Source organism: Cygnus atratus, chromosome 8 (assembly GCF_013377495.2).
Source record: "Cygnus atratus isolate AKBS03 ecotype Queensland, Australia chromosome 8, CAtr_DNAZoo_HiC_assembly, whole genome shotgun sequence".
Lineage (NCBI taxonomy): Eukaryota > Metazoa > Chordata > Aves > Anseriformes > Anatidae > Cygnus > Cygnus atratus.
Genome location: NC_066369.1, coordinates 23,807,010 through 23,831,103, shown reverse-complemented (window position 1 = coordinate 23,831,103; position 24,094 = coordinate 23,807,010). Strand labels below are relative to the sequence as shown.

At 42.0% G+C, this 24,094-nt stretch overlaps 1 protein-coding gene across 1 annotated transcript; it reads left to right on the top strand.

Annotated features, from left to right (window-relative positions):
• Nucleotides 1–74: 74 nt before the first annotated feature.
• STIL (STIL centriolar assembly protein) lies at nucleotides 75–20,067 on the top strand. Its single transcript, XM_035537486.2, has 16 exons — nucleotides 75–143; nucleotides 801–908; nucleotides 2,544–2,659; nucleotides 2,767–2,954; nucleotides 3,962–4,209; nucleotides 5,022–5,105; nucleotides 5,264–5,350; nucleotides 6,993–7,140; nucleotides 8,249–8,358; nucleotides 9,189–9,303; nucleotides 10,121–11,176; nucleotides 12,513–12,678; nucleotides 13,484–13,709; nucleotides 15,653–15,845; nucleotides 16,449–16,699; nucleotides 18,547–20,067. Exons 2-16 carry the CDS (start codon nucleotides 817–819, stop codon nucleotides 19,373–19,375), a joined length of 3,909 nt encoding a protein of 1,302 aa, XP_035393379.1. The 5' UTR covers nucleotides 75–143; nucleotides 801–816; the 3' UTR covers nucleotides 19,376–20,067.
• The last annotated feature ends 4,027 nt before the right edge of the window (nucleotides 20,068–24,094 follow it).

Below are 24,094 nucleotides of genomic sequence, written 5' to 3'. Positions count from 1 at the left end.
GGGCGGCGGGGGCGGGATTGCGGCCGGTTCTGCCTCCCGATTGGCTGGCGGCGGGGCGGGGCGGGCGCGGGGCGAGCGGCGGGAGCGGCGGCGTCTCCCCTCAGGCAGCGCCCTCAGGGCCGCCGGCGGACCCCGGCCCCCAGGTACCGCGGGGAGCCCCGCGGGGACGGGCCTCTGCGCCCCGCTCCCCCGGGTAAACAGCGGGGGGCTCCGGGGAAGCGCCCCCGTGGGAGGGCGGGAGGGTGTGTGCTGAGGGGCTGCCCCGGAGTGGGGAAGGTCGCCCCCTGAGGAAGCCCTCGGCCGGGGCTTTTTTTCTGAATAATGCTTTTTTATTTTCAGAAGCCTCCATAGCTTAATCGGTTTGGGTGCTGACTTTAAACACTGAGCAAAGCAGCGTATTTGGAAGCTGATCTAGTGCTAAATTTGCTAAAGTGCTTTCTGTGTGCCACGGAAGTTTCTAACAACTTACCCCTTTCCTTCCCTACGCTGTACCTACAGCAGATTTGTTTCCTGACCTTTATCTGCGAACTTGTGTTTTGCCTTCTTTCTAAGATTACACGAAGGAACTGTCCAACGGGAAACAAAAGTTCTGTGTTGACTTTGTAGTTCGCATCCTTGATAACTTCCTAGGGCAAGGTTTGCACTCTGATTTGGGCCTGACAGAGAAAAAAAAAAAAAAAGCTTATGTATCCAATTTGTTCTTTTTCTTAACAAGTTACTCATTTGCTGCGTCTGAAAAATACTATTTGAAAATGGGATTAAACTTGGTACTTTCCTTTTTGTCTTTGCCATCTTCTCAGCTTTGTCGCAGAAAGGATGGTCCCCTTCAGCTTCCCTCTGTCGAAGTACGCGCTTTGGGACCCGGTCCCCATGGGTGACACCATGGGTTCGCATATTGCCTATTACAGGTATGAACAGGCCTTTTGAGGCGTCAGGTGGCTTACGTAAGAATTATGTGATTCAAAGCTTCATCTTAGCTTCTGAGTCTAGCGTATAAAAGACACAAAGGAGAAAGAAACGATCAGTGTGTTTGTAATAAGCTTATAGGATTTTTCTTTGGAAAGATTTAAGTGTTTCTCTTTCTGTGGGGTAATTGCAGTCAGGCGGGTTGGAGGTACCTTTGCCTAAACTAACCTACAATTGCTTTCTGTTCGCTTCCTACATGGAAAGGTGTAGAAGTAACTGCATACTTGTAGCTTTATTTAACCTGCTTTTCATTATCTCTAAATATCCAAAGGAAAGTATTTTTTGGCAAACCGAATGCAGATAGCATGCTTCAAGTAAAACTGGAAAAAACGCTAAGCGTTTTGCTTGCTTCAGAAATCAGGGTTCAAATACCAAAAGTTTTGATGTTTTTTTGGCTAGAATGAGTCTGGAGGCAAATCTGAAGCACTTGTGAATTTGTAGGGCAGGATATTCCAAACCTGACTTTTAAATTTAACAGAGAGCAAAAATTGGTCTTTATTACCTAGGATAATTTTCATACAGATATATCTACAGTAAGATTTTCAATATTCACGCAAGTATATGAAGATCATTGTGACCGGAGAAGGACATAAAACATTTACTTTATATATGGGTAATCTTGATAAAAAGGTGGGCAGCGCTTACACACAGGTCAGAGCAGCCTCCACATCTCCTTTCCACATAGTGCTTCATGAGTTTAAATTAAAATCTCCAAGTTTTAGCAAATTTTAAAATTAATTACTTTAATTTTTATGACAGCACTTTACTTAGCTAATCTCGATAAGAGGATGTGAGTCATCTTCAAAGTGTTCACATAAATCAGTAGCTTCTCTTTGAACTTTCTCCAAGTCAATATCAGATAAGCTATGATGAGTTAGAATAATGTTGCTGTATTTACTAACCCAGATTCCAAACTTTTTACTGTTTTACCTTTTTTTAATGAACAGTGATTTTATAGTTACCTGATTCTTCTCCTTACATTGCTGTGTCTTCGAGCTCAGGCTGCTACTGCTTTTAGCATCCACGTTAAATACTGGGCTAAAAGGATAGGACACCCTGTCGAAGTTAGTTAAGCTACGTTGTTTATTTACTCTTTAAATTTATGAAACTTGAGTTCTATGTTTTAGCCTTAATGTTTCTAACTTGTACGCCTTATATTAAAATAATTCACTTGCGTGCATCTTAGTTCTATAACAGTGTTGCTCTTCAGCTGAAAAGGCTCTTCTCTCTTCTTGTTATTTATTCTCCAGGGGAAAAAATTGTTTCCACTCTGACCTTAGTTTGCAGGATTAATCAAGCCAAAATATTTTTAAGATAATCATATAAAGCATTCTGTGAATCTGCTCCAGTTAAAGTGTGTTCTTGAACGTGAATGATTGGGGCGATGCACAGAACAAGAGATAAAATCCCATGAATATTTTATGTAATATTACTAACTTTTATCTTTTTGCTGTTTAGAGCTTTGGGCTGCTGCTGTATATTTTCCTTTTTAAAGGAGGATAAAAGATCTGTAAGCTAGTGCAATAAAGCACGTTAAAATAATTTGTGCCTTAAACTTGCTTGTTGTCTCTCTTTAGAAATCCAAAATTATTTCTGATGGAGAAAACCTTGCGACTTGCCTATCGCCACGCTAAGCAGAGTGAAAAGAAATTATTTGCCTGTTTTTTACTCGGGACTCTTGCAGTAGATGAAGGTAACTTTAAATATCAAGTAGACAGCCAATAGCAGTTGGTTGAATAAGCCTTTATCAAGGAGCCTGAGTTGTTGCTCTTGGACTCTAACTTTTTGTTTATTTTCAAGATGGGGAAGGCATAAAGCTAACAATAGACCGTTTTGATCCTGGCCGAGAAGTTGCTGGTGGATTGGGCAAAGTTCCAACTGCGTCTCTTCCTGGAGACTTTTTGATTCGGTGTACAGTTAATGCCTGGGGACCTTCTTCAGACAGCATCATAGTCCATAGCGCTGAAGATATCAGCTTGGCTTTTAAGGTAGGCAGCTGCTGGCAGCTTTTGGATTTCTTAATAAACTGCCATCTAGGCAGGAGATTGGACTACGCACAGGGCTTAATTTCCACCAATTTAAAACAAAACTGGAAAAGTATTGCCTGGAGGAAGACTACTTAGTTGGTGGTGTGAAAAGAGCTACCTGAGTGTCATTGAAAAGCGCATTGAAAACTGCTCAGAATCAGTGGTCTTCACAGAAGTTCAGGGATTATGCTCTCTTTTATCTTCAACTAAAATCTTGCTGTCTCACCGTAAGTTTTCAGCTGGTCTGACCATGAAAAAGAGCAAGATGACTGTGATAGCAACACGCTTGCTTAAACAAGAAAGAACAGTTTTTTCTTTCAAATCTGTCACGAGTGAGTTGCGGTACTTGCATTAAAGTTCATTAAAAGTATTGCTAAGCAAGTGACTTGAAAGAAAACCTGTGAAGTCTGTGTAGGCTGGTAGGTACAGCTGAAATGTGTAAACTATTCTGTGTTCTGTGGATAGATAATCCGGCAAATACACCTTCCATTTCTGTAATCATTTGCCTGGAGTTATTGCAGTGATACATCCATTCAACGATGTATTTTATCATACAAATAGTACTTTACATCAGTTTTCTCACAGTGATACATCCACGTGTTAAAATACAAATTTCTTGAATGCAAGTAGGAAAGCTTCAATGGTCCAATTTGAGCCTTCTAGTTGCTGTTAATTTATTAATTTTTATACAATTTAAGTAACCCCAGGTTTCTGAATATATTATAAAGCAATGCTAGCAAATGCATTTAAGATGTGTTTAATTTCAAATATATTTTACATTATTATTCATTGGATTCAGTATAGCCATGAGCTTCAGAGGCATGGCTTATCTTTTTTTATATGGTGCCTACTGCAGCGCTAGCTATGGTGAATAATTTGAGTTCTTACTGCAGTAAAAATGGAATCATTGTAGTAATATGAAGACAACTTTGTGTACCTTAATTTTTTTTTCTTTCCCCTATTTGTAGGAGCTGCAGCACAGCCTGTGCAGTAAAGATTCACTGGATCTGTCTAAACTGCTCACTATTAGAGCTCACATTGTTTTCACGGAAAACCTGGATGATCTAAATTTTAGTTTTCACTGGGCTTCTATTACCGCAGCAAATATCTTGGAATACACCCCTGTGAAGTCTGTCCCAATTATTCCCACAGCCCTAGCAAGAAATTTGAATGGTCCTATGAATATTGCACAAGTGCAAGGAACTTACAAATGCGGGTAAGTGAAGGGTGATGCTCAAACTCCTTAAGTGGCCTGCCTGGTTGTTGTATGCCTTAAAACAGGGAGGTAGGAGACATCTTAGTGCTTTGCATTTTAATAAAGTAACTGATGTGAAAAGAACACGATTTCTGGTACCTAGAAAAACAGTACATTAAAAACAAGCAGGGAATGGGATCGGGTAAAAACCTTAAGTCGTCCAAGTAGGAGTTCTTGCTTTGGACCTCAGTAGTAGCACCTTCCTGCTGAGGCAGGCTGAGGCATGTCCAGTCAACAAACCAGCTACAAACAGCATCCAGCTTGTGGAACGATATCAGTGCTGGCCCTAGAATGCACATCAGATGAATGTGAACAAAAGCTCTTTCTGTTAACCATGCTTGTAAAGATGGTGTTGGGGAATTGTCGTTCTGACTGGTAACTGCTTTAATAGGATGAACTAAGCACAGAACAGGAAAATAATCTGAAGCAACTGAATGCCGTTTTATTTGGTGAGAGACCTTATGAATGCCTTTCTGAAAGTTGCTCAGATTTAACATGACTTGCACTTCTAGATTCATTACCAGAATATTAAGTAAATGTGCTTGATAACTTTTTGATTGACGCGGGGAATTAGTAAAAAGCAGTATGTATGGAGAAAGAGTGGGTTTATTTCTTTATTTTTTTCTCAGACTTCCTTCTTGCAACACTTTCTAAACTTTCATCGTTCTTTTCAGGATTTTTCTGAAAGACTGACTTGCACAGTATTAATACTACTAATGGTGATGATAATAAAACAAACAACAACGACAAACACAACTTCTGCTTTGTTTCAGCTACCTTACTATGGACCAGACAAGAAAACTACTTTTGCTGCTTGAGTCTGATCCGAAGGCATACGCTCTGCCATTAGTTGGAGTGTAAGTGTTGATTAATAAGCATAGATGTGTGTTAATAAATATATACGCATCTATTAATATATTAATACACATAATAGTTTGGGAGGTATTTGAGGGAATACACAGCGGAAACTTGCTAGTGTAGCAGTCTCTAATCGGATATTTCTTCTTACTTTTAGTTGGCTGAGTGGAGTTACTCATATCGGTAGTCCTCAAGTTTGGGCATGCTGCCTGCGATATTTATTCAGTTCTTCAATTCAAGAAAGGCAAGTCACTTGTCTGCAAAACATGGAAACTATGGGCTGCCTAAAAATGTATCCCCCAGAAATGTGTGGTAAATGGGCTCAAGGATATTTGGGGGAATTCTGTGATGGGGAATTCTGTGATGTGTGTGTTGTATAGGAGGTGGGTCTGTCTGCTTTAGTTGTTCTTCCTGGTTTTGACTTCTGCCTCAAATCTCTTGAAAGCTATAACTGAAGCGTTAGTGAGCTGGGCCAATATCCCCAAGAAAGAAGAAGGTAAATATTTACTGTCATTAAGGTCACTGCATTTTTCAGTTTAAATAAGATCTGGCAAGCAGGAAACACTTACATAAGGAGTGGTGTGTTTAGTCGTTGGGTTGTTTTTGAACTTTTCTTATGGGTGCTTTTTGGCATGTGGTTTCTCCCCGCTTGTATCTAACCAACACATTGAAGCACACAGATTTGCAGCTAGTTCTGTCTTGTAATGACTTCCTGCTAAGTAGTCTATTTTTGTAGTTTTTTGCATTCTAATTTTTTCCAGTGTCATGTTAGTAAATAATCATCCCTCATTTTCTAAATCTTCTCACCTGTAATATTCGCCAAGTTCTATTTATATGGAAGCTGGAAGGAGGGAGTTCAGGTCTTTATAGTTTTAAAATGCTCTTCTGGTAAATAAAACTTTGGAACAAGCAGTATATGTGTAAGAATTTCTTATGCTTTTATTCATAGTTGCTTTTAAATTACAAAATGAAAACACGTTTGGTGAACAGATGTTTGTAATTACAGAATAGACTTTTTTTCCTTAAGCAATCTAAATACACACAAATGCAGATAAGACCCCAATTAGATTATTAGATTTGGTAGTCAAGTTAGATACTTGACTCTCATTAACTTTCACTGATTCTATCTTGGAAGTGGATTAGGTTGATTTGATGAACCATGCAAAGAGAATTAACCTCTGTAGGCTAACTGTTCAATCTGTACGTCATATATTTTTAACTCTTAAGTTAAAAGAATCGTTTTAAAGTTGTATGTGAATGTGCTTTTTGAGCATCTTGTTCTTACTGCTTTCTCTATCCCAGATAAAAGGAAAAAAAAATTGTTCTGAAAGCAGTAGTTCCTTTTCCTGGAAATGCACATTGTTTTCTTTATCCTTAATCTTACTTCTATGCTAATATTGACTGTTGTGTCTCACTGTTCCCTATCTATATAAAAACAAAAACAAAAAAAACACCTTCAGTATACCTTTTCTTCAAAAAAATCTGTTTTTAATATTAATGAGCATTTTTGGAATTCTGAGGAATAATGCATGCTATATGTCTTTATAATCTCTTCTATGGAATTATGAAAAAAAATTACTATAATTTTTATGTTTTTTTTCTATACTATTATTGAAGTCTTCTAGGAGTTCATTTAAAGTACTAAGTGATCCTGAAGGGTTGAACTAGAAAGTAGAAAAATTATTCCCACTATTTCTGTACTTTGCTTTAATTCTTGCATACGGCATCAGTCGTAAGTCCCGCTGTTCTGTCTGTGGCTCAGTACCACCCAAAATACAGTAAGTCACCACACTGGTTAATTGTTCAATTATTTGCCCAATATATTGAGAAACTAATGGTCATCTTCCGGTTTGTTTTTTTTAAATATGTACTTTTTTCTGTTTTAGGGTTTTCTCAGAATCTGGGAGGTTTCTTGTTGTGCTTTATTCATTGACACACAAAGACCCAGAGTTTTATGAGTGTGTTCCATGCCGTGGACAGACTGAATTAGGGTTTCAGCTCTTAACTTGCAGTGAAACCGTACACCTCTTTAAAGTAAGTGGCTTGGCTTCTTACTGCATCATGGTAGTTTAAAAAAAATCAACTTTAGTGTAAGTACTTAAAGGAGGAGTCACTATAATGTGACCCAAATGAAACTGCAGTGTTTAAAAATGATGTAGCTGTTTAAAGTTAGATGTGGGTTTTTTTTTTTTTTCAATGATTTATTGTAATTTGTGTCTCAGAGTGAAAGCACCACCCAAGTCAGGGACTGCTCACTTTTCCAGTGGCATTTAAGAGTCTGTCTTTTAAAATATAGCATGCTGTGTTGGAATTTGCTAGTGTTCTTTCTTATTATGATTCTGATTTCCTATAGCATTTGTTAATCTGGTACGCTGTGCTGGATGCTTCCACTGACTGCTATGGGTGATGCATATTTGTATTTCCTTTCTGGAGAGCAAAGCTAGGAATGCAAAATGGAGTTCAGTGGCTGCTAACCTGCAGAGCTCTTCCTGTGATGCAGTAACAAAGCAGAAGCAATTCCATCTTTTTGCAAAGTAACTGTTTGAAAGAATGTGATACAGAGCCTGGGGGATATTTAAAAGGTTTGCAGAAATCCTAGGAATCTCATTTCTTTAAATGTTTTCCTGGGTGCGTGCAGAACCTGAAGCTGAGTTGTTCATTTGCTCAGTATGTGCTCCTGGGCTCTGGTAGAGAAGCTGTTAATGTAACGTGTCCTGTGCTGTTCTACTGTGTGCTTTCTCCAGAAAAAGCTTTCTGCAGATGGCAAAGCTTTAGTAACAGAGCCTTGCTTCAGTTGTCTCCAGGATTTTCCTAGCTGTATGTGAATAAGCATAGAACAGTTACTGTTTCTTATGATGGTGAAGGCCTGTGGAAGAGCATCTAAGCAGTTACAGCAAGGAAGCATCTGCTCATGGCTATAATTAGGCCAACTACTTTACAGAGTAGCAGGGGGAACAGTGTTAAACAGGAAGGGAAGCTGCCTGCCTCCTTGTAGTGGTAAAAGAATTGAGAAATGAAAGTAAAGGCCAAGCAACAAATAATCAGATATAAACTTCCTTAAAACTACGTCTTTGGGAGCAGTACCTCAGTAATCAAAAGTTGAAATTTGCATGCTTCACAAATACATAAAATTCCATTTCAGAGTGTTGAACCTTCGGACAAGATCCCTATCCAGTTTGAGTTGAGTGCAGAAAACCAAAATGCAGAAACTGAGTTCTTCAGCAGAATCTGCAAGAAACTTCCTGTTAGAAGGTAAATCTTTCAGATGGCAGCTATGCACAAAAATGAGGTATTTTTCAGATGAGATTTTTTGATCTCTGCTGTGCAGGATGGCAGGCTAGCTCTGACTACAGTGATCATCTTGCATTAAAATCTGAATAGGCTTGTGTTTATTCCTAGAGTTCATCTTCAAGTAAGATGGTTAAGCTGACCCTATAGCCAGAGAAAAATACTAATAGTGCTACTCTTCTTACTAGAGGTTGTAATTAATACAGTGGATATTTCTACAAATGTTTCTTTACTGATGGAGCTTAGTATTTTCACTGTGTTAAGTTTTCTGTGTCCTTTGATCCAAATCTCTAGCTGAAATCTACTTAAGTTGGTAAAAATTTGGTTTTGCTTCTGACTTTTCAGAGCTGAAACCTAGATAGGTTGAAACTTAGATTTTTGGGAACCTGACTTATCCATCAAATTTTTGGTTATCTGTGGCTGTAAGACAGCCTTCAATCTCCTTTAAACAATCTTTGCTTTAGCACTTTCTGTCTTTCTAACATAAATCAGTGCTTCACTGTTAGAATGTCACTTAAATACTGTGGAGAGATGTGGAGAGAGAGGATTAGTATCTTTTTTTTTTTTTTTAATTGCCCAAAAGCAGCAAATGTATTTTCATTGCTTGGTCCCAGAGCTGTTTTCTGTTTTCCATATGAACTCCCTGGCTAACCAGGGAGGCGTATAACTATTTCTAGGAAAAAATGATGCTGATATTTCACTGTAGACTGCACAATAACAAATATGAAGATTCATATTAGCGCTGCCATATCAGACAAGCAAAGGTTTTCTGTTTGACTAATGGTGTTTGTTAGTCCTCCCCACGGTTGTTCACCCAGTAAGCTGTCAGCAAGCGATCACGACTCCGGTGTAGAAGATGAGGATTTATCCCCGAGACCCATTCCAAGTCCACACCCAGTGAGTCAACAGGTAACTAAGTAAACAATTTATCTAGGCTTCTCAGATTTTAGAAGATGTGATACTTTAAGCACTGAAGCTAGTTGTAAGGGGGTCAGAGAATGTAAAGCTTCTGCCTCAGATTGCTAGCAGGGGGAAAACAGAACTGAAGAAGTGGACTGAGAGTCTTAGCTCTGGCTGTAGTCAACCTGCCTTTGTGCCAGGGCTAGAGACACCAATTCCTGCATATGCTAGCATTTGGGAACAAAGATAGTAGGTTCTACTCAAGGAGTCTCTCTAATATTATATGGAATAGCCATGGTGTCTGAGGTAAAGAAGGGTGCTGCAAACTCCCTTTCTTGTATATTTCTGGGTAAAAAAACACATACAAAAAAAATTAACTCGAGTGTGTACAAATATAATGAAATACCTGCAACAGAACATATCTGGTAATCCACAACTGCCATGTCCTTCTTGACCTCCTAGTGGGGGCTGTTATATACTGAGTCTAACAATAATAAGAGGGAATATGTAGCCTGTCTCTGGAAGGGGAAGGATTCATACTCCAGATTGATACAGAGCTTTTGTTTCGTAGACACGGCTGTTATGCCATATGAAAGCAATACTGTTGTATGAGAATGATCCTGGATATCTTTCTTTTTTCTATATCTGGATTCTCTAATCTTTAAAAAGGTATTTCATATGTAGTTGATTTGGAGCTAGTAACAGTCAAATGCTGGTTCTAAATGGAAACACCATCTTGGAGAAACACTAGGAAAATTCTGCAAGCGAAGAGCAGGAAGCTCACTTTAAAATGCTGTCTTAAACTTGCCTGTGTAATTGTCTTCAGGTTACCAGGATCTTTCCTTCAGTTCCTGAACTGTCCCTTGTTTTGGATGGGAGCTTCATGGAATCAGGACAGTTGCCTAAGCCTGCGGGGACTTCAAGTGCTAAAAGTCTACCTCGAGCGCTACATCAGCCTATTAAAAAGAAATGGTGCTTGGGATCTATGTATTACCCCACCCAGTACTCTGATGACAAACAAAACTTGCCTGATAATATAGGAGATCCCTCTTCGAGACAATTACCAAACCATTTAAATCAGAAAATTCCACCTTCAAGGCCTTCCAGGGGAAAGCAAGCTCAGCTACAGCAGCAGTTGCACTGTAAGAGTGCCTGTCCTCAATCAAGAAAAAGTTCTGGATCTTCTCCTTCGACTCCTTGTAGTGGGCCTTCCCCAGATGCATCTGAGCACCAACCCAGAAGGCCACCACAAAGGCTTGCATTAAATCCCGATGGAGTTGCACAACAGGGAGAGCCTCCAGTTCGAAGAACCTCGGTGTCCAGTTCCAGGCAACTTCCTGCTATTACACAGCCAGTCCTCTACAACTCTGTTTTTCCACCGCAGAGCTGCAGAAGACCACCAGAACTGCAGATGCCAGTTCAAGTTCCACCTTGCTGTCCGACCAGCGCATGCAACTGTCAGTTTCCTGCTTCTGTCCAATATAATCCAATAAACTCATGGCAAGGAATTGGTAAAATGAGCCCCAAGCATGGAGCAGAAGTCCCGTCGGAAATGGCTCAGCAAAATCCATGTACAGTGCTCCATCAAAATATCATTTGTCCAAATATTTGCTGCAATCCAGGATATACCACAAGTAACCCCATAAGCATGGGATATCATGGGAAAATGGGGAACTGTTCTCTTGAGAATAGCTTGTCACATGGGATAAGACCGCCTTCAAGTGCAAGCCCCTCCAGTCCACAGTTTTGTGGAGCCCACTCACCATGCCTACACGTGCCTGCTTCTAAAGCAGGATCAGATAATGGGATGATGGGATTATCTCCAGATGCTTACCGGGTTCTTACAGAACAAGACAGACAACTCAAATTACTTCAAGCTCAGGTTTGTTGAAATGGCTGCCTTCTCCTCTGCCCTTTGAGTGGTTATGCTTTGATAGTTCCCCTGCCAGAGGAATTAAACTAAATGTCCTCGTGAGGACGAGAAAGCTTGTCATACCATGTCCAGTTTGGGGGTGGAATTAGCTCTGCTAATTGATGTCACTTAAAACAATGGAAACTTTTGACTTTGCTAATTAAGCTTTGTATTTATTTTTATCATAATTCCAAAACACGAAGGTTTGTTTCCCTTTCAGCAGACTTTTACGATGCAAATGGATATGACTTCTATATAAATACTTTTATTTTTATATATATATATACGCTTTTCTATATTAAAAATTTGTGTATATATGTGTGTGTATCCAGGCTAGAGACAGACTGTAGACTTTGGCATGAATGTAAGCATACAGGTGAAACAGAGAACATTGTCATGTGTTACTTTACCCACCTTTCAAGCCTACAGCTTCCTGAGTTGTTGAGGCCCTTGATTAGAAAACTTTAATAGTCTGTTTGCAGCAAACTGGCAGGATTCATCAGGTGTTTGTTGCTGGGCTGGAAAATTGGGTTTTACTGGACTCACTAAGTTTTGTTTTGATACCAGGTCAAGTTCCTTGAAAGTACCTACCTCGAGTTACACTTCTGCGGGGTGTGATTTAGGACTGAAGAGCCAATATTTGAATTCTGCTGGTGATGAATGATGGGAATAGTACAATTCTAGGCAATATGCATTTTTCCTGCTTAAACTAGAAAATTGAAACTGAAATCTGCTATAGGTATAGTTCCTGCTTGTAAAATCAAGCTCTCAAAGCATGGATTGTGCGTGAAGGAGGGAAAACACTCCATATGGTATAAATACCTTGGAGCTGTGAATTAATCAACAGGGTGGATAGAAATACTAGAGTAAAGATTGCCTGGGCAACCCTAATTTTATCATTTAAGTGCTCGTATTTGTGATTTAATACAAAGCTGGTTTAACCCAGTATAGGGACAGTTGGCATATTAAAAGCTTGGCTGCTAAGTGAGTAATAGGCTTTGTATATGAATGAAGGGGACTGAAAATACTTCCAACAAGTGTGCTGTAAATAAGCTTTCCTCAAGTTTTCTTGGTGTAGGTCTGCCAGCATGCATAAAACCTCTTATTTGCTAGCGCTGCCAGTGTCAAAAATGATGTTTTGATTTATGCTGCATGCACGGCTGAGAACTGGGATGTTAATCAGACTTCTGTGGCAACGCAGCCTGGATTTGAATCCAGACCTTAGAGGATCCAGGTTTAATAATTCATTTCTGCCACTTTATTATATTTTCCTGTACAAATGATACCATTCTGATAACTGTTACAGATCCAACGCTTATTGGAAGCACAGGCTCGTCAGGCTTGTTCCTCCGAAACAGCCGCGTCTAGCAATGCTCAGCAGCCTGAGAAGCAAGGGGAACTTGTTACTATGGAAACTCAGCCCTCACCAGGTTTGCCCATGAGAAAAAGTGTGAGCATTGCTGTGAGCACAGGTAACACTTTATTCCTTAAGAACAGACTGGCGTTGCTTTCTGGATGTTTCTGTGATTTTTCTCTGTACAGAGAAGGGAACGTATTGCAGAAATGTTGAACGTTGGCAAACATACACCTAGATACCAAAGCCAGCCGAGTTTGTTTTGTTTTGTTTGTGTTTGTGAGTTTAGGCTGGAGTTACTTTAGTCTTTGGGCTGCAAAGGCAGTGATTTCCATCACTGGAGGAGTTATTTTTCCAACAGCTTTAGCAAGGTCTTGTATTTTTAATTATGACTTGTAAGAAAATATCCGCGTCTTTTTTTTTAATATTAATACAGTATTCTGAAAAGTAGTAACTATTATCCTATCTGCTGTTCTATTAAATATAGTATTGATACCATGCTTTCTGTAACTCATGCAGGTCTACGCATGGAAGGGAGACTGCATTCTTTTTAATTTTAGCAAATTACGCAGGTGTAACTGTAAGGTTCCATATTAATGTATTGGTTCCAGTTTAATCCATAGAAAAAAAATCGGTTATTGTGGTAATTTGGTAAATTTTCAAACAGGTTCAAGGGCAGTACATTAAAACACTTTAATACAACCATTTATTTTCTTCAGGTATGCTTTAGGAGCATACGTTGTAACGTAGCACTTGAACAATGCTTTGGCAACTCCTAGCTGTTCTAAACCTTAAATCACTTTTAAAATGGCGAAAAAAACTCAATGTGAGCAAATGATTCCTCTAGCTTTACAAAACCAAACGGTTTCAAGAGATAGTAATGACTTTCCTAAATGGGTAAAAATCTTATTCTTCTCTTCTAGGTGCTAGCTTATTTTGGGATGCACCCTCAGAAAAACAGGATGACTCCATACCACAAGGAAAGAAAGAGGATGCAGAGATTTCTAAGGAAGACATAAATATTTCAATTAATGCTGAGCAAGATGCAAGTAACACAAGTATTGCTTCTTCTTTAAAGGTAGTTGACATGCCCAGCTTTGTAGACAGTATTCATCTCGTGGAAGAAGGAGCTAATCAGAATACTCTCCAGTAAGTAACCAGAAATATCTCATGTTCACGTAAGCTGAACTACCTTGCAGAAGTTACTACTTTTTATAATTTTTCATAATTCTTTTGTGAGGATTATGAAAATGGTCACCTGACTTCAGTTGTGTTCTTTACCTTCTTTGTTTTTTTAATTATGCTTGGAATTGTACAGCTTGCCAAAACAGTTGTCTTTAGAGTTTGCATTTATCAGTCATACACATTTAGCTGGCTTACCTGTCAGCAGGAGCTGATGGCAAAAGCCTTTAGCTTGGAAAAGCACGTACGGTGCTGGCAGCGTTCCCTTTCTTACCTTAACTCCTGAGCAGAAAGCGGACACTGCTGTAGTTATTTGCTTTCCTACAGTGACTTTTCCTTTTCAGCATTCAGAACCACTTCAGTTCTGAGGGGCTTATGATTATATGACTGATTACGATATGTCCTCTGAATTTTTCTACGTTGTGCAGCTAATTACATTGCGTATGCAAGTGCCACGTTCATTGATATTAACTACATTATTTTTAAGGTCAGATTCTTCAAGTAGCAATAACTAATCTCAGTCTAATTTGGAAAGAGATTTTAGAAATATTTTTGGTTATCTATACGGATGTTATTTTTACACAGGGAACAGCTCAACAATTTGACACTTAATAATCTAACGTTCCCTGAGTATAAAAAGTCAAGGGAGGGGGAATATCCTTCCAGTTAAATTAGGTTTCTAAAATAATCGTATTGGGAAAGATGGATGATAATTAGGCCAAAATTTAAATATTTGTAGTCCTTGAATACAATATTATCTACAAATATGTAACACTACCAGTAATGTTACTGATTCGAATCGCTCTTTTGAATATCATATTTTAAAGAAATGCCATCTGACGTTTCTCTTCAACTTCGCTACATAAACCTGGGAAATTGTTGTGTAAGTGTCTTATAGTAAGAACACAAAGTATCACTCAGATCTCTCTGAAGAGGAGGGGGACATTTTGGGGACTGACAAATAATTGTTAGTATAACAGTAACTGATAACCTACATTGACTATCTGGTATGTCACGTGATTTAAATCTTATCGCTTTCAACACAGGCAATTGATTGTTCGGGTTCTGAAATTCCATTATCTTACACTTGTCTCTTGAGGAGGGACGGGAAGGGGAAGGAGGATCACTTAACGATCTCTTTGGGATGATAGTACTATTGATGTGTCTGGTCTCCAAAGCTTTACGCAACGTACACACCAGATAGCAGAGGATGCAGAGCATCGTTTAACTCATTTTAGAATATTTACCCTTTTTATCTGAAAACTTCGGGGCAGATTATGATTTCTTTCACATTTGTTATAGAGAAACATTTCAACTAGGGGGTTGTTTTCAGTTTGTGATATTTGGTCTGCATTCTGTATGTGTGTACTTGTAACTGTCTTTGAGAAGTTCTTCCAATGTGGTCTTTAAACTTCAACAGGGCTTCTTTTTAAAACCAAGGTGAGTAAATGGTAACAAAAGATACCTTCTGAATAAGTCATGTTTCAGAACATATGGAAAATATGACTCATAACGGCTTTAAGTGTCCACAAAGATATTGAAAATGTAAGACTAACGCCAAAATTTTAGTGACTTATTTTATCTGCTTTAAGGTTAAGTCAGAGTGTCATTGAGTTTTAACAAATCCAGAGAAGCCAATGCTGTCTGCAAAATCATCATTTGAAAAACTATTGAGGCTGTTGTAGTCTTACCCTGCAGGCTGTGTTTCTTCAGTCCTCAAAAGGCCTCTGCTCCTTTCTGCAGTCATTTTATTTCAGAGTCTCAGGCAGAAGACAACCAAGAAATGTTAGACTCAATCTCCAGTGGTCTGTTTTCTCCTTTTCTGCTATTCATGGATAGGCACCAGTAGCGATGCCTTTTGTTTTTCTTTTCAAATAAATATATCTACTTCTGTCAATGGTCTCTTTCAGAAACGAAAATGTTTCCCAAGCACTTGTTCACAATTCATCCTTACAAGAAAGTGCTGGCGTGTGCTTACAGGAAGAGCCAACAGAGGGAGCCAGCAACCATGTGGTGGTAACAAGTGAGCAAAACCTAGAGCCACCCACCTCCTTGTTGCCCCGGCATCCATCAGAGGATCAGAAGCTCTACCAGGACTTGCTGGTAATTCATTTAAATTTCATATTCAGATCTGAATGCAACAGTTGCAACAACACACTGCTGAAGTCACGACGTGGTATTGGCATGACTGAAAACCACATGCAGTTTTCAAGTTCATATGATATGCTCTACAGAAAAGTTCCAAGTTTGCAGGTCTTCCTTTTAAGACCTAAATGGCTATTTCTCATTCTTCTGTGCATACATGGAGTACTGTCTACTGCCTAATAAATAATTCTGTAGTTGTAAGATGGTATCAGTTAACTTTCCCCAATTAGCACCCTTTAAAATAGCACAGCACTTTACCTACAAGTCTCTTAAAGGATGGAGGCTTTAATCTTGAAGCAGAATGTCGTGTTTAAATTCAGTACAGACTCTCACAGAAAGCTTGAAATGTAAGGTAGCACAGTGTTCCTGTACACCGATGTGGGTTTACGTGATTGCATCTGAACTGAATCTGAGTTTGGCTTGTCTGTCAGAACAAGCTGTTAACCCATCTAGTTGTATGGTAAGTTACAAAAGAACAAAACAATTTTCTTTCGTGACAGCTCCAGCATGTCATGATAATTTTGGCAATGTGGTCCCTTCCTTGCTCCCTTTTTTCTCTAGGGCCAAGTAAACCATCTCTTAAAGTCCTCAGAAGAGCAAGATCACTTGCCAGTAAAAACAGGATTTGTTAGTGATGGTCCTAAGTATCAGAGTGTTGATGATGCAACAGAACAGGACTCCGAGGCTGACATGGGAGTGGTGGATAAAGAGAGCGTGATTAGTGCTACGCTCAAGCAACTGAGGAGTCTTGGAGTGACAATTGAATCACCCAGCAAAATGAAGAAAAACACACACAAAGTGGAGAATGCCAGGTAAAATACCGGTTATTTTGAGTAGTGGCTTCTAGATCCAACCACAAATGAAGATTGGCTTAGTGAGTGAAGAAGGGACTGTGTTCACTGCCAATGGGGATTTGTTTGCAAGCTTGATCTGCATTTCCTGCACAAAGATGAAACACTAACTCATGCTATGGGTATTTCGGATAGCTTTAAGAGGTCTGTTAGCAAATTCAGTTTAGCTACGTGTAACTCAAGTAGCTCTAGCCGTGCATGCAGTAGCACACACTAGAGTATTACAGAGAGACATTGGGAGGTTAAACTTGGGAGGCGGAATGGTTAGCAGCTATAGTTATTTTTTGTCACTACTTCTTAACCCTTGTCTTGCATTTCACCATTATAAGTTATGATAGCAATTTCACTTCCTTATATAATCAAAACTGGTTCTGTCCTAATCACTTTTGTAAGCACTTTGAATTGAAACACAGGGAGGCTGCTGTGGCTGGCCGGGGAAACAGCCTTCGTGAAACAGAAGGAGGAACAAAATAGAACAGAACAGAATAGTTTTAGTTAGAACAGACCTTCCAAGATTGAATCCAACTGTCAGGTTACGTCAGGGCTGACCCAAAGTTAAAACGTCATTAAGAACATTATTTCTGAAGTGTGTTTGAGGCATGGATCTTGTTCATGTAGCTGTTTATGGATAGGGCTGACTGCCTGATACGCCTTCAGTTTCATCCTTATTGTCTTCTTGATACTAGTATACAAGTGTTAGGTAAACCAAAACTCTCTCCTAATTAATCTTCTCTTCAGCTGTGTATCAAAAGCTATTTCCAGTCATACAGTTTCTGAGCGCTTTTCTCTCATTATCACTTTAATTTCATCAGATGCTTCTCCAGAATTTCTGTGCAACCTTCTTGGCTGCAGAGTCTGTTGGTGTCCTTTTAATGTCAATAATATGCTGAGAAGTGAACCTGTAAGACAAAATGAGAATTCTTGATATTTTTTTTTCAAAGCTGGGGCAGGGAGTGGGATTCTTCTTTCTGCCATGTTCATGGCTGATAATTCTGAGGAAAGGTCTCCAGCTCAACAGAGAAAGAAACAACAGTGAAACTCCATAGCCAGATTTGTGGTGGTGCATTTGGGTCAAGAATTTACTCTCCCTAAGCAAACTTCATAATTAGTGCTCAGTGAAATAGCAAGATTCTTAATGTGAGAAATGTGGATATATTAACTTCCTCTATGAAGCATGTACTAAATGGACTAGTTTATAACCACTACCAGTGTGCTAGAGCCTGTCCTGTCTTTAAACTAAACACTTAATGCGTATAAGGAATTATCGAAGCAAGGGGATGAATGAACATGTCTCTTACTGAAGGACGTCTTCAAAAGCTAGAACCTTGTCGTGCTTTGGAAAAGACAAGATGTCCTTGGTGTCTCTGGTACTGGGCTTATCTTATATTGAGATAAAAATTTGGGGTTAGATGGTAGCATGTAGTCTTAGGGTCAGAGGCTTGTAATTTCTCATTCACTGATGAAAGTTGACAATAGCTCAAATCTGCTTTAAAAAACAAAATCAGCTCTGAAATCAGCTAGAGGTTGGTTCTTCCTGGTAGCAGGGTTGTGGTCGGTATTGAATCAGAAGGGAATATCATCAGTTCTCCAAGACGGTGTCTGAGCGCTGTCAGCGTGACTGGCTGGAGAGCTGCTCTGCAGGACGTGCAGAATGTCTGGCCTCAGCGCTGAGCAGTCTGCTCAAGCTGTGTTGCCCAGGAGGAAGGAGAAATCAAGGCAGAGAGCAAAATGAAATTACCAGGTTGTACTGTGAAATGCATACTTCTTTCCCTGTAACACTAAACTAACTTTTTGCTGCTTTATTTCAGCATCCTAGCATGCATAAATCCCGAAGCGGTGATTCCTGGACTAAATTACATGTCATTTGCCAACGTCAGCATGTATGGCTTAACTCCTAACGTGGTTGATCTGAGCATGGAAGCAAACGCTATAGCACTCAAGTATCTCAGTGAAAATCAGTTGTCTAGACTTTCTCTCAGTCGCTCAGGCCCAAATCCTCCTGCTGATTTCTCTTTCCAAGACCTCTCGCATTCAAATACGGACAAGAGCATGGTGGGCCTTAGCCTAATTTCACCAAACAACATGTCCTTTGCGACCAAGAAGTACATGAAACGATACGGACTGATACAGGGCAATGACAGTAGTGAAGATGAAGAGGAATTGCACGTTCAAGGTGGCAGCTGTGGCACTGACAAAAGTGAAAACGTGCTGCACAACAACTGTACCCCTGTGTTGGATGGCTTCAACCACTGGGCTGAATTATCCAAAAGAATAGATGAAGGACTCCCTGCTCATCTGAGAAGCCGCAGCAGAGAGTTGACTGCTAATGCTCCTCTGCCAGAATTAAACAGTCCTATGTTAAGAAACGTTACAAACGATTTTTTTCCTCCTAGAGCAGAACAAGCAAATGAAAACTCAGTTGAGATTTTGAAGGAATTAAAATCAAACCACAAATTGTTACCTGGGAAGGTTGAATTCACTGAACGACCTGGCAGGAAATATGAAGGAGATATTAAAGTTTTCCCTGGAAATCTGCATACTTCAGCCCTTGGAACATTAAACCAGTCGCACAGCATGAACTCTGTTGGCACCATTCTTGATGTAAAACAACTCAGGCAACTGCCAAAGTTGTTCTGAACATCTCCAGAGATAGCTGGCAGATGCTGTTTCAAATCTTAAGTGGGAACCCTCTGTAAAAGACTACAGGAAACCAAGGATTAAGCTATCTTTTATGAGGTCGCTTTGTTGTAGCAACATTAAAATGTGCAGAACTGAGCTTTCGGTCCAGTTTGAGAGCCACCTCTAGATGCCTGGGCGAGTCAGTGCCAGTCAGCATTGAAGTGTGTTTGCACTCCTGCTTACAGTTAAGCATAATTTTAAAGTATCCAGGAGGTGAATCGACTTGAAGCCTTAAGGAAGCTTTAATAATGATGCTTATTTAAATGCTCTTTTGTTGAATTTTTTAAATACTGACTTCTACGTGTTTGTGCCGACTGTGAGCCATCGCTATGGTATGGCAGAGCAGGGGCAGCAGGGCTAAAGCACTAACTTCTAGAAGTCTGCTGAAACGTTCGGATTACTGTGTGGGGGTTGCGCTGGGTGGGAAGGGAAATATAACCATGGTTTTACTTTGCATAAAGTTCTTTTGAATTCAGGCAGGGAGGCACATGTAACAGGCTCTGTATCATGAAATCTTATAAGGAAATCGGGGAAAAACTAGCACTTTCATAACTTTTGTGTTTTTTTTTTCTGAATGAATGTTTTCTATTTATTTAATAACTATGTATTGTTCGTAAAGGTCAAAGATTTCATTAAAAAAATAAAAAATCTCCAGTTATTTGGTGCAGCCTTCATTTAAGACATTTGCTAATTCTTAGTCACTGTTCAGAATGACTAACAAAGTATGAGGATGTCACCTGGCAATAACTCTTCAGGAATCCCAATATTAGATGGGAGGGTAAGCAAATAAATAAATAAATTGTTCCTCATTAACACACAGATTAGTCTGAAAGCTTTACAGTGTATTATTGGGATTGCTGTTATGGGACGATGGAAACTGAGGAGTTCAGCTATTGATTTTCTGTTCAGACTTGGCCTTTTGTACAAATTTTTAGGTGTAGTAGATGCTTCTGGGATTGTGGTGTCGGTTGCGTTCCTACTGGTGCAGGAAGCCCCAGGTGCCCAGCGCTGGCTTTGACAGCTCGGCTTCCTCTGGCAAGTCCTAAGGACGTGGCTCCACCAGCGTCACTGCAGCGAAACGCGGCTCCCTTCTGACCTCCTGGTCTTGGAAATGAGGCCCTGGCGGTGGAAGTTGCAATTTATTCCAGTTCCCACCATCCGTAACGGGGAGGACGGAGCCGAATGACATAGTGCCATCTGTTTTCTCCCTGGCTGCGGTGCATCAACACGCTTCGGGCTTAATGGGAGTCTGAACAAACTTTGTTTTAATGATGGCATTGTCTCAACACAAGTTCAGCCTACGGTGCTGACCTCGTCTTTCCTGCTCAAAGGGTGTTAAAGCAGAAGTTAAAGCAACCCCCGCCAAAGTCCCAGGCTTTTCCCTTTCAGAGCTGAAGGACTGGGGTGGCTCTGTTAGCTTACGGTATGTTTGATTATAGACTAACTGCTAATTAATTTATTACAGTAAGAGTTCCGGCATCTACCACCTCATGGGCCTTTGTGGGCTAAGAATCAGGCTTGAATTAAGCTACTATTTTTTTTTTTTTTTTTTTTGGAGCAAAGCTGAGCTGCCTGGGTCTAGAGGAAGGCGGCAGCTTCACGCTGTGTCAGAATTTCTCTCCTCACAGCAGCCTCTTCCATCACCAAGAATATTCGCTTCCTTTCAGGAAAGCTGCTACTGCTTTTCCGTGCCGGGAAGAAGAGAGACTTTCCCACTCCGAAGTGCTAGCGGGTCGGGCACGAGCTTACAATCTGGCAGCCTGGTTTCTGCTGAAGTAGCCAAAAAATAGTTAATGTTTTTGGACATTCCACTGGGATGAATGAGGCAATTCATACCTCTGAGCTATTGTTGTAGGGTTTTGTTCTTTGTTTCCTATTGTAAAATGTCTGGAAACACAGGAAGATGACAGTTGTATTGGTTAATATTTTGAAGACTTTCTTCAAATGCTTGCGGGCTAGGAGCAATTTGAAAACAAAAGCCTAACTGCTTGCACGCAGCTCGGGACGAGGGTGTGGTGTTAAATGAAGTTACGCAAATCATGTGTGATCCTGGACAGCGAGCCGAGCCATTGAAACGTTCAGCTACTGACCGAAAAAAAATAAACCACCCTTCCCTAAAACTGCTTTGCCTTTCGTGGTGTAGGGCTGGGAGATTTGGGGATGCCTGATGCCTTCTTCCCAAAGCACCCGCTGCAGCTCCGGGGGTAAATACCTGGAGAGTCGGGTCTGGGTTTGCTCTGAGCCTTGGGAGATGCAGCGGGGAGGGGGCAGCCCCTTATAGCTGCCTCGCCGGCCTTTTCCCTGTTGTTTCCAGCTCCCCTTCATCACAACGAAAGCAAAACCTCTCCAGCTCTCGCTCCACGGCTCCTGGCCCTGCTCGGAGCTCGGCAGGTGCCGGGGGGCTCGGGGGGGGATCCGGGGGGGGCTCCGCTCGCAGCCGGGCCGGAGGAGGGGATGGCCCCCCGGGTCTGGGGGCCCAGAAGATGCTCGGCTTCCTAATCTGCGCGGCCCAGCCCCGGCTGTTCTATCTTTAACACTTCCTGTTGGTTAGAGGAGCCGGCTTGCAAATGCTCGTGTTTCCTGGCTGGAGGCACGGCGGGCTCCCCGGCTGTCGTGACCGACCCTGCCCGGCCGCCTCACGCACCGTGCCGGCAGCGTGCCGGCTCCCCCGTATATCGTGACAGCTCCCCCCCCCCCCCCCCCCCCACATATCGTGACGGCTGCCCCCGGGGGCCGCTACCCGAGCTCTTCCCAAGGGGGGGTGCCGGGGCGAAACCTCTCCCACGGCCGCATCCAGAGCGGGAGGCTGAGGGGAAGGAGTGAAAGGAAGAAAAACAGCCCCGCGATTTCCCGCACCCCCCCGGCCGGGGCCGTGCAGGTGGCGGGCACACAATAGCGGCCCCGCCGCCCCCGGCCCCGCCGCCCCCTTCGCCGGCCGCCGGCAGGTGCGGCCGCTCCGGGCTCCGGCCCCGGGGTCCCCGCAGAAGGGATCGGGACCCTTCCCGTTACGCCTCAGTCCCCGGTCCCGGCCCCCCCGTTTCTCATTTTCAGCGATTTCGTTGATTTTCCGCCGCCCGCCTCCCCCGGCGCATCGAGAGCCGCCCGTCCCCGACGGGGCGCGCTGCCGGTGCCGAGCCCGGCGCGCCCCCAGGGCTCCTTTCCCCCTTGCCCGAGCCCTTCTCCTCCGGGCTTGGCACAGCTCCCGCCGCTCACATCCCAAATTTCCCAAGGCCGAGCTCCCCCCGGCTTCCCCGTCCCCTCCTCCCCAGCATTAAGAAGGAGCCGGCCCCAATTTTTGCGAAGACACCGAGGGGAGGAAGGTGGGGACGGGGCCACTGCTCTCCAAAACATCTCCTCTCCGCGTGCTTTATTTACCTCCTCTTGTCCCAGAGCAGCCCACACCCCTTCCCTCTCTCTCTCAGCATCTCCAACAATTTATTTTGGCTCATTAAATTTAATTAAGAACGGAGTAGGTGTTCCATATTTAATCAAAAAAAAAAATATGCAGGGGCATAATAACCTCCAAGAGGACTAAAATAAAGAATTGCTATTCAGATGCGGGCAGGCACAGTGCAATTTTTTATTACTCCTTTTTTTTTTTTTTTTCCCAGTGTCTTTTTAAGAGCATCTAAGCACACACACATAAAAAGCTAGAAGGCATGCATTCCGGAGTTATTCCTATGCATATCCCTGCAATAATTTTCCGCTTTCCTTCGATAAAATTGCCAAATAATAATGAATCATTTCATAAATAATGGGTTTAGAAGCTTATCAGGGCAGGCGGGCCACTGCTGGGGTTTTATCTCTCTCGGCCACATTGCAGTAGTGTTCCGCTCTCCATACTAAATAGGAAACTGGACGTGATGTGGAATTAGAGCCTACCCAGCTGAAGCCACCCAACACTTACTACAAATATAGCCGCGACGCGTAGGCCACAAAATGGCTCCACTCACTTTTCCCAATGAAAAGCAAATGGTGAGTGGGGAGGGATCCGGCCCTACAGCGGGGCTGGGGCCGGTTGGGAAGGGTTGGGGTTTTGGGGGGATTTATTTTTTGGGGTGCTTGGGGGCTTCTGCACTGCGCCGAGGACAGGCGAGGGGGGAGGAAAAAAAAAAAAGAAAAGCTCGGCTTTTCCGCGGTTGTATTTTTTTTTTTTTATCGTTTTGTTCTTCTTTGATGCGGGTGGGTGAGGAGAGCAGCACGCCGTCCCTGTGAAATTGGGGTGCGAGCCCCCCCGCGCCCCCCCGGGTGTCGCAACAGGGAGCGGGGGCTCCGCACCCCCCGGGCCCGCTGCCCCCGGCCTCTCGGGGGGGCCCGGCCGACGGATGGGGCCTTTCCCTTCCCCCCCCCCCACCCCGTTCCCTTTTCCCCTCCGTTTTGGGGTGATTTCCCCCAAAGGGCAGAGGGAGAGGTGCGTCGCGGGGCTGGAAATTTCCTGCCGATCCGCGGCTGGAAAACAAAAGGAGTTTGAAGAGCAGAAACGAGCGGGCGGGGAATTAATGCCCCCCCCCCCCCCCGCCCGGCTCCATTTTCTCGATGCAATTCCACCCAAACGAACGCAAAACACTGGATTTTTTTACCGTTATTTTTATCTTTTATTTATTTTTTGCTTTTTTTTCCGATTTCGTTTTTAACGAAAACGGGAGGAGAGGCCACCGGGCTTGTTTTATTTCGTTG